General features: G+C 36.1%; 1 protein-coding gene and 1 non-coding gene across 4 annotated transcripts in view; one reads left to right on the top strand and one right to left on the bottom strand.

The window, feature by feature from the left end:
• Nucleotides 1-1,442: 1,442 nt before the first annotated feature.
• The window catches only part of LOC101134179 (uncharacterized), a 95,004-nt gene continuing 81,728 nt past the window's right edge, over nucleotides 1,443-14,718 (bottom strand). The window contains exon 4 of the transcript XR_010129215.1: nucleotides 1,443-1,500. This is a non-coding gene — a transcript (uncharacterized protein). The remainder of the gene's footprint in view (nucleotides 1,501-14,718) is intronic.
• On the top strand, nucleotides 4,655-7,432 carry TMEM225 (transmembrane protein 225). 3 transcript variants are annotated; one of them, XM_031016295.3, is made up of 4 exons: nucleotides 4,655-4,929; nucleotides 5,691-5,837; nucleotides 6,148-6,282; nucleotides 7,002-7,432. In XM_031016295.3, exons 1-4 carry the CDS (start codon nucleotides 4,899-4,901, stop codon nucleotides 7,214-7,216), a joined length of 528 nt encoding a protein of 175 aa, XP_030872155.3. In that variant the 5' UTR covers nucleotides 4,655-4,898; the 3' UTR covers nucleotides 7,217-7,432. The 3 variants fall into 3 exon arrangements, with proteins under 3 accessions (XP_030872155.3, XP_004052365.4, XP_055211804.1); XM_004052317.5 differs by having other exon boundaries at nucleotides 4,655-5,079; XM_055355829.2 differs by lacking the exon at nucleotides 6,148-6,282 and having other exon boundaries at nucleotides 4,727-5,079.

The raw sequence follows: 14,718 nt of genomic DNA, 5'->3' as shown, positions 1-14,718 counted from the left end.
CAATTTATATCACATTCTAGAAAAGGCAAACCTATAAAAGCAGAAATCAGATCAATGTTTACCAGAAGGTAGGGGTGGGAGAAGAGGCTGGCCACCAAAAAGCATGAAGAAACGTGTCAGGATAATAGACATGTTCCATGTATTAAATATTATAGTGGTTATGTAAATGCACACACTTATCAAAATCTCATCTATCTGTACACTTTAAAAGGGTGGACTTTATTATTTGTAAATTATACCTCAATGAACATGATTTTAGAAAACATATTGCCAAAGTCTCTTAAACAGTTTATTTTTTTAAAACTCAGAATAAAAATAGGTAAGCATTATGTAGGTGTAAAACAGAAACCAACAGAACTAAAATAAAAAATTGAAATTTTTAAATAAAAAATGACCCCTATAGAGAGTTTAAACACATAATTTTCCATAAAAGAAATGGGGAAAAGTTGCCAATGAGCTACAATGCATAAAAGCATAGGCACAGAGGGTTTTGCAAAGGAGTTCTACCACAACTCTAAGAGCTAGTAAGTCCAATACTGCAAACTGTTACTGAGCATTGGAAATGAAAGAACATTTCTATCTTTCTATGTTGGAATGAACATAACATTGATTTAAAACCTGATATTGATTGTCCATCCCTAAAAATTTACCTCACTATACCCACCAGGGCAAAGGTACTAAAAGTAAAGTTCATTGAACATTTAAAAATAATACGTATAACCAAGCAAGGTTTATTACAAGAATGGAAGAATTACAGAATATCAGGAAATGCATTAATATAATTCATCATCTTAATAGATCTAATTTGAAATTACACATTCTTCTCCATAGATACCAAAAAATCATTTAACAAAATTCAACACCTAATCTGTTTTCTTTTTAATTGATGAGATGGGGATCAATTGCTACTTTCTTAAAAGATGAAGCATGTATTATATAATGGATAAACATTGTTTCAATTAAGGTAGGACAAGGACAAAAAAACCTACTATTGCTGCTACTGTTGGACCTTGTAATACAAGTCTCTGACAAATCAAAGAACCAAGCAGAAACAATTAGAGGCATAAAAATTATAAAGAAGGAGGTAAAAATAAATCTCTGTTAAGAACATATAAAATCATAACTTGAAAACCTAAGAGAATATAAAAAATAATTTTCAATAACAGAATAACAAGAATTTGGTAAGAATTCAGTAGGAATAAAATTAACATACCAAAACCATGAGACTTTGTATATACAAATTATAACCAATACAAAAATGCAATGGAATAGGAGATCTAATCAAACTATATAGCCATAAACACAGATGTCAACACAGCTATTTCAAAATAGGACATATCCTGGCAGATTAAAACACAGAAGAATTAAACTAATCAATAAACAAACTGATTTATATAACCTTCCATCATACATAAATTTCATTATTGGTATAAGAATTTTACCTTTTTGTTTGCTGACGGCATATTCAAAATTAATCATGTGCTCAGCCACAAAGGAAACCTTGACAAATTCAAAAAATAAATTTTTCAGTATATTTATTTATTTATTTATTCGAGACAGAGTCTTGTTCTGTTGCCCAGGCTGGAGTGCAATGGCACAATCTTGGCTCACTACAACCTCCGCCTCGTGGGTTCAAGCAATTCTCCTGCCTCAGCCTCCCAAGTAGCTGGTATTACAGGCATACACCACCACATCCCGCTAATTTTTGTATTTTTATTAGAGACGGGGCTTTACCTTGTTGGCCAGGCTGGTCTCAAATTCCCAACCTCACGTGATCTGCCTGCCTTGGCCTCCCAAACTGCTGGGATTACAAGCATGAGCCACCATGCCCGGCAAAGTATATTTATCACAATTTATTTTTAACAAAGGAAAAAAAATTTAAACAGTGACCTAAAATTGATAGCTGCTTGGTAATTAAGAAATTCTCCCAGACAATCCCTGAATTCTTGGTGAAATCAAACCTAAAATTAAAAACTAATAAGAAGCAAAATAGTAAAAAAGTTACAGGAAATGTATGAGATATAGCAAACTCAGTGCCTAAAGACGAATATATGGTCTTAAGTCTACACATATTAAAGAATTTAAAACTATTTTAAGAAGTTTAAGGGATACAAGCAAAAACAAAAGGAAAATAATAAAAATAATAACTCAAAATAATGAAATATGATCTTGAAAATAATATTTTCAAATGGATAAATACCTAAATAAATGGACGTTAAAAAGACCAACAAAACTGATAATAAACCGTATTAAGAAAAAACAGAGAGTACGTGAATCTACAGCAAAAAAAAAAAAATCAATCCTCATCTTCTAGTGACACAAATATTTAACCATAAAATTATGTCAGGATTTGGTTCAGAATAATTCAGAGGATAAGCTTTGAAGATGGATGAAGGATACATGGGAAGTCATTATACTACTGTCTAATTTATTTTCAAAATTGCACATTTCACCTTGAAGCTACAATTCTATTTTTCTTTTTCCCTTTATCATTATTTATTTGCTCTTGTCACCTGTTAAAAGAAAAAAAATTGTCCTACTACTTCTCTCATCATTCTACTGAAAATGCTATGGCCAAAATCACCAATGACATTCTAATTGCCGAATCCAGCGGTCTTTCCTTTTCTATCTCTTACCACATTCTGTGTGATATTTCTGCATATGTGACATGCACATCTAGGTTTCAATTGCTATCTCAAGTCTGATAACCCCTTGTCTATTACTCCCTGAATGCACCCAATCTCATTCAAGGTTGATAACCCTCTAATCTACTGTCAAGTTCCAGAACTAAATTTTTTCTGTCTATTGCCTGTTCTAAGCACCTTCAGCTTAACCAGACCAGTGCTTACTATATGTCACCTTTGACTAGCTGGAATGGCAGGTGGAATGGCAGCTGGAATGCCATCTGGAATGGAATCTTTGACTAGTTCTCCCTAGCTAAAAACTTGATTTCTTTTTGACATGTATCTTACTCATCCTTCACATCCTATCTCTTTCTCTAATTTGGCTACATCTTTAAATCTTTACTGCCACTACCAGTTAAAACCAAAATGAAACAAAAGCCTTTCAGCACAGGAATTCTACTCTTAAGAATCGATGGCATAGAAATAAAATTATCAACATGAAAGAGCATAATAGGAGTTTCCCATATACCCTCTTGGTCCCCCCACTCCCCTAGGCCCCAGGGTCAAGGGTCAAACCAATAGTTAATTTCACGGCAGCTGGCAACCCTAAAAACAAGCTGACCCTGATATGGGATTGGTGAAGGGTGGGAGTTCATCCCCACAGCTACCAGAAGTGTTAGCTGCTGTGGCTTGCAGTTTCTAGGAGATTTAGGAATATCTCTTGAGAAAGAAGGGAAATCACACCCTAGGGGCAGCCAGATGCTCAGTGTAAAGGCTAGGCATTCTTGCCTCTATAAAGAATGACTCTGAAGGACCACCCCAGAGCCAGAGCACCTGGTGGGGTCAGCCAGGGCTTCTTCTGTTGTACCCACACCTCAGTTCAACTTCTGCTCAAACCTGCTTCCCTTAAACAATTACAGGTGTGGTTCCCAAAAGTGCTTCACAAAAAAACTCCCTGGATGCAAATTCCTGCCTCAGAGCCTTTTCCCAGAAAACCCAAATTAATACTATGGTAATTGCTGACAGATCATATACTATGTGCTAAGGACTCTTTCAAGTGCTTTATGTCTCTAAACGTATTTAATCTTTACAAAATCCTTAGGTCGTAGGAAGCATTATTATCTCTAAGACCACACAGCTACTGAGTGGTAGAGCCACAATTTAAAACCAGGATCCTTAGTCCGTTTTCTTAACCCTAAAGCCTTCCGTCATAAGATTAAGTGTATTGTTGAGTATTGTGCTTAAAAATGAAAACGATAAATAATAATAATAAAGTATACAAAGATGTGTAGAGAGATCTAGAAGAAAGACAGCTTGACATGTTTGAGGTAATTAAAAAAAAGTCTATTCTGAGCCAAGGAAAGTCACCTGCATTGAGGTCAGAAAATAGGCAGAGTGAGGCCTTTGGAGATGAAGTTCATCTTAGTTGTGTAAAAGGCAAATTTTTTTTTTTTTTGGATTGTAGCAGAAGTCCTCTAGCTCTTGACTCTGATGCCTACCATGTTTGCCTACTCAAGGAATCCAAAACTGTTTTATATGCCAAGTTAGAGGCAATTCTGTCAAGAAATGATTGTCCACATCTTATAAATGAGATTGGGCTATAATGGCTCAGTGTATCTATCAGGCCAGTAGTTTGGTTTCAGGATGATGGTTTATTTCCTGGATGACTCCCTAACTAAATGTCATTGGGACCTCCCAGTGGGAACACACATTTCTTCAAACATCCTAAATTTTGAGTGGTCATTCCCTGTTGTGATACTACCTAGCTAACTATTTATCTCAATGATCTTGAAATCCTTTTCCTCTTCACTGACCCCCACCAAATGTTAACTAATCTTGGAGCGTGTAATTCTAACTCCTAAACTGGCCCTTTTTGGTCATGCACGTCTAACTTAATTCAAGGCCTCTAATAATCCCTGTATCTGACAGCTCTTTCTACATGTGATGTCAGATCCCTATATCTGATAGCTCTCTCAGGACTTCTGGACCCCTTGGTTCTTTCACTCCACTAGGCCCCAGGGTCAAGGGTCAAACCAATAGATGATTCCATGGCAGTTGGCAGTCCTGACAGCAAGCTGGCCCTGATAGATACGGAAGTGAGGAAGGGTGGGAGTTATCTATCTTCTCTGTTTTACAGACTACTTCAGCTTCTGCTGTTGCCAATGCCTCAGCAACCACTGAAAGTTCAGATATCACCCTTCCTGTAACTAATCAAACCAAGGAAGAGATCTACAAAATAGTGGTGGTGGTTCCAGCTAGAAATTTTCACTCACAATGGTGCATGTTTCAAATAGCAGTATCCAGGGTATGAACATACTTTTCTCCTCCTGGGCCGTAGTCTTAACAGTGATGGGAATCACCTTAGATAAATGGGTTGAATTGATTTCAGAAGATGAAAGAGCCAAGATGAACCACAGTCCATGGATGATGTGTTGCCCTGCTTTTTGGCCAGAAGGTCAGAACTGTACTCTAGAAAGAGACGGGTGGAAAGGAAGGGTGTGTCCTTAACTTTGCTTTCCTTAACTTGCATTAATCTCACCAGTGTATCCATTATTTTCTGGTGCAGCTTCTCAAGTTGCAGTGTTCTTCCTTCCTTCCACAGTCAATACAGTCAAGGTAGATTCCAAAATCTCACCATTTAGGTGTTCTGGAGAAAGTTTATATGTTCACAGCCTTAACTGCTCGGCATTTGAGAAATCTCAGCAGTAGCAGCAGGGTGATCCACACAACTAGACATGTGGGTAAGAAAGAAAGGTAACTGGCATTAAGTAGTCTGTATTGCCACTAGATGATAGAGTGAATTGTGGTATTTAACAAGAAATGAGTTTGAAGAAAATAATAGAAGAGAAAGACACATAGAGAGACATCAGGATAGAGAAAGTGTTTTCGGTTCTCTTATTCAGCTTAAGGTTCCCCTGCTTCTTTGTTATTTTGCAACTTCTTTCTTATTGTTTAATCAAATCTTTCACCCTATTCCAATTTTCACCTAGAGACTTCTGGACCCCAGGTAGAAATGAGTCTAGAAGAAATATCTGTCCTCTCAAAACAGCTTTTGCTTTCCAACAGGTGACCTGAAAGTGGTCAGGATTATGATGATGTCGAGCCTTGGCCTTTCCTTCCTACTTAACTTAATCCTGGGTATGAAATTCACCTATCTGATTCCTCAAAATAAATATATACAACTCTTCACTACCATCCTCGGTTTCTTCTCAGGTAACTTCCTGGCTCCCCTAACACAGGCTTGTAGGTGTACTTTGATGGGTGGGTTCAGGCTGCAGTCTCTGAAAACTATATATATGTGTGTGTGTATATATATGTATGTATGTATGTATATATATATGTAGCTTCTGAGTTAGATCTACCATAAAAGCAGGATCAGGATCAGTCTTTGGGCAAGGTGTAGTTGGACTGGGTGGGGGTTGGGAAGTCAAGTGTATATGGAATGAAGACTTGCATCAAGGAGCCAAAGTTCCTCAGAAGGGACTTTTTTCTTTCTTTTTTTTTTTTTTTGTCTGGACATCAGGTATCTTTCTGCTCTGGGCACTCATACTATATCACAATAAGCTGAAGCAAGGTCAATCCATGCACTTCTCTAGTTATAGGATCACCTGGATCATGTATACTGCTTACTTAAATGTTTTCTTCTTGTCTGTCTGTGGTGAGTGTCTCCAGGGCCCCTGAAGGGTGTTAAGAACCAATCCATCCCGACAGAGGGAAAGGTAAAAAGATGAGAATAGAGGGAAAAGTGCCAAACCTTGCATTTTAAAAGGCTGCAGCTCACCTGGATTCATTCTCTGATGACAGTTCCTCCAAGAAGAGTGGGAGATCAGGCCTATGTGAGATGTCTGCTGTGCCTGGCCTCAGAGGGTAGCTCCCCATCTCCGCCTTTTATTTGCCTTTCACACCCTCCCCGCTTTAGGGCAGAGATAACCACCAAAGTCATGACCAAGGTGGGTGTCTGAGACAGAATGCTCAGCCTCTGTGGAGAGGAACAGTGACCTTGGGAGTACAGTGTAGTGTCAAGGCAGTTTGAGGGCAGAGAGAAACAACATCTGATGCTAGATGGCCATCTACCGAAACCGAAGTCTCTCCTTTCCTAAGAAGTCTTTAAAATTTCATTTGTAATTACACTTCCTAACCCAAAAAGAAGCATGTTCTTTCAAAAAGAATCCTCAATTTTTTTAAGCTGAGCAGAATTTAAGCTATTGTACATACACTTCCAGTTTCTTCCACTAAAGCATTCACCTCCCAGATGGCTTTGGGTAGTTAAAAGGGATCCACTGGGCTTTGGGTCAGCGTCTTCAGCCAAATTGGAGAGAATTGTTTCTGACTCTCCATTGTCCCTTCATCCCACTCCCTGGAATCTCTTTTCCCTAGGAATCCTCTCTCTCCTAGAGTGCAAGTTGTCTACCAGTAGCTGTACCTGCCTGAACATCCATAAATCTGACAACGAATGTAAGGAATCTGAGAATTCTATCGAAGATATTTCATTACCAGAACGCACTGCAATGCCTCGTAGCATTGTCCGTGCACACACTGTGAATTCCCTAAACAAAAAAGTCCAAACACATCGCGTAACCTGGGCTCTGTGATTTGGCAATCTATTTCTTGCAGTATATGCTCATCTTTATGGAAAAAGCTTTGTGGGTGTGTGCTGTGTCTCCAACCATGTTGTCTCTATTTGGAATTATGGCTGGGGTTTGTAAAAAGATCTGGAAGATGGTTTTTTAAAAAATCCTGGCCTGCTGAACAAATAGTTTCTTCTGCAACATTTGTTGTTAATATAATAAATATTATCATATAAATAATACTTTCTGTATTGTTAAGTCTATACATCACAAACACTTATAATGATATATAACAGTTGTATTGTATTGTGAAATATTTCAAACATACATAAGAAATACAAAATGATGATCAAACACCTATGTATACATCAACCCAACTTTATAAAATTTTAACATTATTTCCTGGAGAAGTTTTTCCGTTAAATTTATAGATATAACTGATGTTCCTCTAAAAACTTCTCCAATTTCATTTCCATCTCTTGTTTCCTATCATAAAACACTTTTAAGGATGCATTGCTGATGATTCTACATTCACGTTGACATTTTCACTACAAACTTATGCATCTATAAAAATTATATAGACCAGCTTTTCAAATGTTTGAAAGTTGGTCAGTGTTACACTGTAGAGATCATGTTGTATTTATTTTCATAAATTGCTGAAATAAATCTTCTAATTATTTTAGAATTCCTGAATCTATCTATTAAGTAAAACTTGGTTCCTTCATGCCTTTTTGTGGTTCATACTTTGTGGGGCTAAGTAATATTCCACTGTAAGACTGTACCACAGTTGGTTTATCTATTTCACCTACTGAAGGATATCTTGGTTGTTTCCAAGTTTGGGCAGTTATGGATAAAACTGTTATAAACACCTGTGTGCAGGTTTTTGTGTGAACATAAGCTTTCGACTTTTTTGGGTAAATACCAAGGAACATGATTGCTGGGTTATATGAGAAGAATGTGTTTAGTTTTGTAAAAAACTTCCAAACTGTCTTCCAAAGTGGCTATACCATTTTGCATTCTACCAGCAATATATGAGAGTTCCTGCCGTATCACATCCTTGTCAGCATTTGATGTTGTCAGTATTGTGAATTTTGACCACTTTAATAGGTGTGAATGTGTCTTATTGTTTTAATTTGCAATTCTCTAGTGATTTATAATGTGAAAAGCATCTTTTCATATGGTTACTTGGCATCTATGAGGTTCCATTCTTTTGCCCTGTTTGTAATCAGCCTTTTCATTTTTTGTTGAGTGTTTAAATGTTGTTTGTACATTTTGGATAACAGTCCTTAATCAGATATGTCTTGCAAATACTTTCTCCCAGCCCGTGGTTTGTATTTTCATTCTTGACAACGTCTTTTGTAGCACATTGGTTTTTAATTTTAATAAAGTCCAGCTTATTAATTCTTATTGTGCCTTCAGTGTTCTACCAAAAAGTCATCATCATACCCAAATTCATCTACATTTTCTCCTGTCTTATCTTCTAGTTTTATCTATTTCCATGATTCATCTTGATTTAATTTTTTGGGAAGGTATAAGGTCTGTGTTCAGATTTCTTTGTTTTCATGTTGATGTCCAGTTGTTCTGGCACCATTTGTTGAAAAGCCTTCATTGAATTTCCCTTGCTCCTGGGTCTATTTCTGGACTCTCTGTTCTATTCCGTTGATCTATTTGTCTTTTTTATTTCACCAATACCACATTGTCTTCATCACTACAGCTTCATAGTAAGTCCTGAGGTCAGGTAGTGTCAGTCCTCTGACTTTGTTCTTCTGAAATATTATGTTGGCTATTCTGGGTCTTTTTCATCTCCCTATAAACTTGAGAATCCAGTTGTCAATGTCCACAAAATAACTTGCTGAGATTTTTATTGGAATGTGTTGAAACTGTAGAATAAGTTAGGCAAAATCGACATCTTGACAATATTGAGTCTCCCTATCCATGAATATGTAATATATATCCATTTACTGAGTTATTTGATTTTTTATCAGAGTTTTGTAATTTTCCTGGTGGATTTTATTATAGTTGGTGCAAAAGTAATTGCGGTTTTTAACCATTACTTTTAACGGCAAAAAGCCACAATTACTTTTGCACCATAGTATTTTGTTAGATTTATAGCTAAGTATTTTAATTTGGGGGATGCCAATGTAAATGGGATTGTGTTTTTCACATTTCAGATTTCACGTGTTCATTTCTGGCATATAAGAAAGCAATTGACTTTTGTACATTAACCTGTATCTGGGAGTCTTGGGTTTTTTTTTTTTTTAATCTTTCAGGTTTTCTATACATACAATCATGTCATCTGTGAACAAAAACAGTTTTATTTATGACTTCCCAATTTGTATACATTTTCTTTTCTTCTTGCACTTTCAGCACGTCTAGGATGATGTTGAAAAGGAGCGATTAGAGGAGACATATTTGCTTTGTTCCTGATCTTAATGGGAAAGCTTCTCATTTCTCAACATTAAGTATGATGTTTAAGTCGATTTTTTTCTAGATGTTCTTTATCAGATTGAGGTAGTTTCCCTCTATTTCTTGTTTTGGGAGAGTTTTTATTATAAACCAGTCTTGGATTTTGTCAAATCTTTTTCTGTATCTATTGATATGATCATGTGATTTTTCCTTGTTAGCCTGTTATGTGATGGGCCACATTAGTTGATTTTCAATGGTGAAATATCTTGTTGAAGATTTTTGCATCTACCTTCATGAGAGACGTTCTGTAGTTTATTTGCTTATAATGTCTTCGTCTGGTTTTGGGTAACACTACCCTTATAGAATGTTTAAAATTCCCTCTGCTTCTGTCTTCTGGAAGAGGTTATAGAAAATTGGTATAATTTCTTCTTCAAATGTTTAGCACATTTCAGAGGAGAACCTATCTGGGCCTTGTGCTTTCTATTTTGGAAGGTTATTAATCATTAATTCAATTTCTTTAATAGATACAGGCCTATGAAGAGTGTTTGTTTGTTCTTATGTTGGTCGTGGCACATTGTTTCTTTCAAAGAATTGGTTATCAAATTTGTGGCCATAGAGGTGTTCACAAAATTATTTTATTATTATTTTACTCCCCATGGGATCTGTTGTTATATGACCTCTTTCATTTCTGATATTAGTAATTTGTGTCTTTTTTTTTTCTTACTTAGCCTGGCTGGAAGTTTATTAATTTTACTAATAATTTTGCAAAACCAGTTTTTGGTTTTCTTTAATTTTCTTTACTGATTTCCTGTTTTCAACTTCATTGACCTCTCTAATTTTTTTCTTCTGATTATTTTGGATTTGATTTACTCTGCTTTTTCCAGTTTCCTAAAATGGAAGTTTAAATTACTGATTGTAAATATTTATTCTTTTCAATTACAGTTGACCCTTGAGCAACACAGGTTTGAACTATGTAGGTCTACTTATACATGGATTTTTTTCAATAAATATGTTGCAAAATATTTCTGAAATCTGTGACAATTTGAAAATTCTTGCAGACAAGCTGCATAGACTAGAAATATCAAAAAAATAGAAAACATTGGGTGTGTCATGAATGCATAACAGCTATAGATACTAGTCTATTTTATTATTTACTACCACATTATATACACGAATCCGTTATAAAAAAGTTAAAATTTATCGACACATGCACACAAACACAGACAATATGCAGTACCATTTGCAATTGAAATACAAAAAAATGCAGTGTTAAATAATAACTGCATAAAATTTACTGTAGTACACGTTGTACTACTGTAATAATTTTGTAGCCACCTCTGTTGCTATTGTGTTGAGCTCAAGTGTTGACCATCCACTGAAAACGGTATGACACTAATCATATCCATTTGAGCAGTTTGTCTTTCTGGTAAATTGCATATCACAGTAAAAAGTAATCTCTCATGATTCTTGCATATTTTCATGTTTAGTGCAATACAGTAAATCTTGAATAACACCATGGGACTCATATGAAGTGCCACTGGTGATGCTGGAAGTGCTCCCAAGAGGCAAAGTCACAAAGTTAGAAGAAAAAGTTGAATTGCTTTATATGTACCATAGATTGAGGTTTGCAACTGCAGCTGTTCACCATTTCAAGATAAATTAATTAAGTGAAAGGATCGTAATATAAAATGAAAAACAAATTTGTGAAGCTATCACTGAAGTTATGCCAGCAAATTAAAAAAATGTACTTTTTGCTAAATACCTTTTAATCTCACATTGAAAATGTAGCTTTTGGCGCGATGGTTCACGCCTATAATCCCAGCACTTTTAGGAGGCTGAGGTGGGCAGATTGCCTGAGGTCAGAAGTTCAAGACCAGCCTGGCCTACATGGGAAAACCTCATCTCCACTAAAAATACAAAAATTAGCTGGGTGTGGTGGCAGGTGCCTGTAATCCCAGCTACTCAGGAGACTGAGGCAGGAGTATCTCTTGAACCCAGGAGGCAGAGGTTGCAATGAGCGGAGTCCATGCCATTACACTCCAGCCTAGGTGATAAGAAGGAAACTCCATCTCAAAAAAAAAGAAAGGAAAGAAAATGTAGCTTTCATGTCATTGAAGGATTGTTATAACAAAGACATACCTGACCGGGTGCAGAGGCAGATGCCTGTAATCCCATGATATGTGTAAGTGGAGATATGCAATCCCTCTTATTAAAAAGAAGGGTGCATAATGATGGAACAATAATACAATCTACCAGTGTTGCTTAATGTTTGCCTTGTATATCCCTTTTCTATTCTTTTGTTTTTCAATTACTACTTCTGCTTCCGTATTAGGTGTGCCTCGAATAAACAAACTACACTTGAATTGCTTAGTATCCCTTTTCTATTCTTTTATTTTTCAATTATTACTTCTGCTTCTGTATTAGGTGTGCCTCAAGTAAACAAACTATATTTGAATTGCTTAAGTTAATGCAGCAATCTCTGGCTTTTAATAGATAGAAATGTCAAAGCTTCAAGGCTTTGATAGCAAGAAATTGATAGGTCCCAAAGACTGAATTTGTGTCCTTGAATAGAGGCACTAAGAGCCACAATGCAAAGAACACATACAGTAGTACACTGTCAGAGAGAAATGTTAATTGACAACCTCTCCATTCCATGTCTGGCTGCTTTGGAAGGTGTCGATCCCATATCTTTTTGAGATTACTTTTTAAATCTAGAAAATATCTGTGTTCACTTATTTACATCTAGTCATCACTCTAATTCATCAACCTTAGGGCTTTAGGCTAGTATAAGCATTAGGTATAGACTAATATAAATATGGAGAAAGTTACCTTTTATAGATCTTTGCAAAAATAAGAAGAGTTTATCTGCATTTTAACAGAGAAATAAATGTACGTTTATTATTTCAGGCCATTAGAAGGATCATTATTGCAGCATTCTTAGGAAAGAAAAATATGACATAATTTTGTCAAACATTTAGAAAGATTAAAACTTTTCATGTTTCCAGTTTCCACAATGCTCTAATGCAGGCCACCAAGCTTTCATTAACTGAATAAAACAAAACACCAGGAACAATTCCCCTAGAGCCCCGAGGGAGTCTATCTGGTATTTCCCACTAAACTTCGTAATTGTGACTGATTTTTCAGGCTTAAAATGCTTTGATTACAACAATAGTAATTAACCTCTTTCACTCAATGTTCCCAAAAGTCATCCTCAATCATATCCCTAAGAGCAAGCATGAGCTTCAAATGTCACAGTTTATTAATGGCCTATTTTAATAGAGAAAAGGACATGTCACATCCTAGAGTCAGAAAAAGAGGTAGAAGCTCAACGTTCCATTTACCTTATAAAGGATATGGAGTTTTCAGAATATATACATAAAAATAACTGGTAAGCAAATTCTAAGTCAACATAATGGCAGATTTTATGGTAGAGATGGACAAAGATGTAAGGGACTATCCACAGTAAGTCTCTCAGGCTAGAACAATATTTTGGAAGAATATTGATATTTTGACCTTGATAGGACTACATGATCCTAAATATCTCTTTCAATCCTGACATTTTTTTCTGGATCTTAAAATGTTCCAGTTACTCAGTTACTCAAAGTAGTAAGAACATTTCCAAACATGGAACATGCTGCTGAGATTAACATATCTGCATTTACTAAACTAGAGCTGAGCCCTAGTTCTGCTTTACCAGACTTCTCAACTTGTTTTCCCTTTCTGCAAAAGTGGGAATAAGAGCCCCTACTATGCCTGTCTGTGAGTAATGAAAATCTTTGAGTCACACAGAGCCGCATTCAATCTGGCTTTGCTACCTACTAGCTATGTGATTTTAAGTAAGTTAACCTCCATAAATTTCCACAAAATGTTTATTTTAACAATTCTCGATGAAAAGAGTCAAACTCCATAAAATATTTGAAGAGATTTCTTCTGACCCAAATATGAGTGACCATGGTCCATGACACGGCCCTTAGAAGGTCCTGAGAACATGTGCCCAAGGTGGTTGTGGTGCAGCTTGGTTTTATACATTTTAGGGAGGCATGAAATATCAATCAAATACATTTGAGAAATACATTGGTTTGGTCTGGAAAGGTGGGATAATTTGAAGCTGGAAAGGGGCTTCCAGGCTATAGGTAGAGTTAAACATGTTCTAGTTTACAATTGGTTAAGTTTGTCTAAAGACCTGGGATTAATAGAAAGACAATGTTCAGATTAAGATAAAAGACTGTGGAGACCAAGGTTCTTTTGAAGTCTCATAGTGGTTGCCTTAGAGATAATAGATGACAGATGTTTCCTATTGAGGCCTTTAAAAGGTGCTAGCCCAAAATCTCCTTAAGCTGATAAGCTACTTCAGCAAAGTCTCGGAATACAAAATCAGTATGCAAAAATCACAAGCATTCCTATCCACCAATAATAGACAAACCGAAAGCCAAGTCATGAGTGAACTCCCATTAACAATTGCTACAAAGAGAATAAAATAGCTAGGAATACAACTTACAAGAGATGTGAAGGACCTCTTCAAGGAGAACTACAAACCACTGCTCAAGAAAATGAGAGGACACAAACAAATGGAAAAACATTCCATGCTCATGGATAGAAACAATCAATATCATGAAAATGGCCATACTGCCCAAAGTAATTTATAGATTCAATGCTATCTCCATCAAGCTATGATCGGCTTTCTTTACAGAATTAGAAAAAACTACTTTAAATATCATATGGAACAAAAAAAGAGCCCATATAGCCAAAACAATCCTAAGCAAAAATAACAAAGCTGGAGGCATCACGCTACCTGATTTTAAATTATATGACAAGGCTACAGTAACCAAAACAGCATGGTACTGGAACCAAAACAGAGATATAGACCAATGGAACAGAACAGAGGCCTCAGAAATAACACCACACATCTACAACCATCTAATCTTTGACAATCCTGACAAAAACAAGCAATAGGGAAAGAATTCCCCATTTAATAAATGGTGTTGGGAAAACTGGCTAGCCATATGCAGAAAACTGAAACTGGACCCCTTCCTTACACTTATATGAAAATTAATTCAAGATGGATTAAAGACTTAAATGTAAGACCTAAAACCATAAAAACCCTAGGAGAAAACCTAGGC

This window comes from Gorilla gorilla, chromosome 9 (genome assembly GCF_029281585.2).
Source record: "Gorilla gorilla gorilla isolate KB3781 chromosome 9, NHGRI_mGorGor1-v2.1_pri, whole genome shotgun sequence".
Classification (NCBI taxonomy): Eukaryota; Metazoa; Chordata; class Mammalia; order Primates; family Hominidae; genus Gorilla; species Gorilla gorilla.
This window is presented reverse-complemented; position numbering and strand designations above follow the sequence as displayed.

Bases quoted from the DNA above. Each gene is read 5' to 3' on its own strand.
- TMEM225 (XM_004052317.5), top strand. From the start codon at position 4,899: ATGGTGCATGTTTCAAATAGCAGTATCCAGGGTATGAACATACTTTTC. The intron at 5,838-6,147 runs GTAACTTCCTGG...TCTGGACATCAG, and splicing joins CATCCTCGGTTTCTTCTCAG to GTATCTTTCTGCTCTGGGCA. The intron at 6,283-7,001 runs GTGAGTGTCTCC...TCTTTTCCCTAG, and splicing joins TTTCTTCTTGTCTGTCTGTG to GAATCCTCTCTCTCCTAGAG.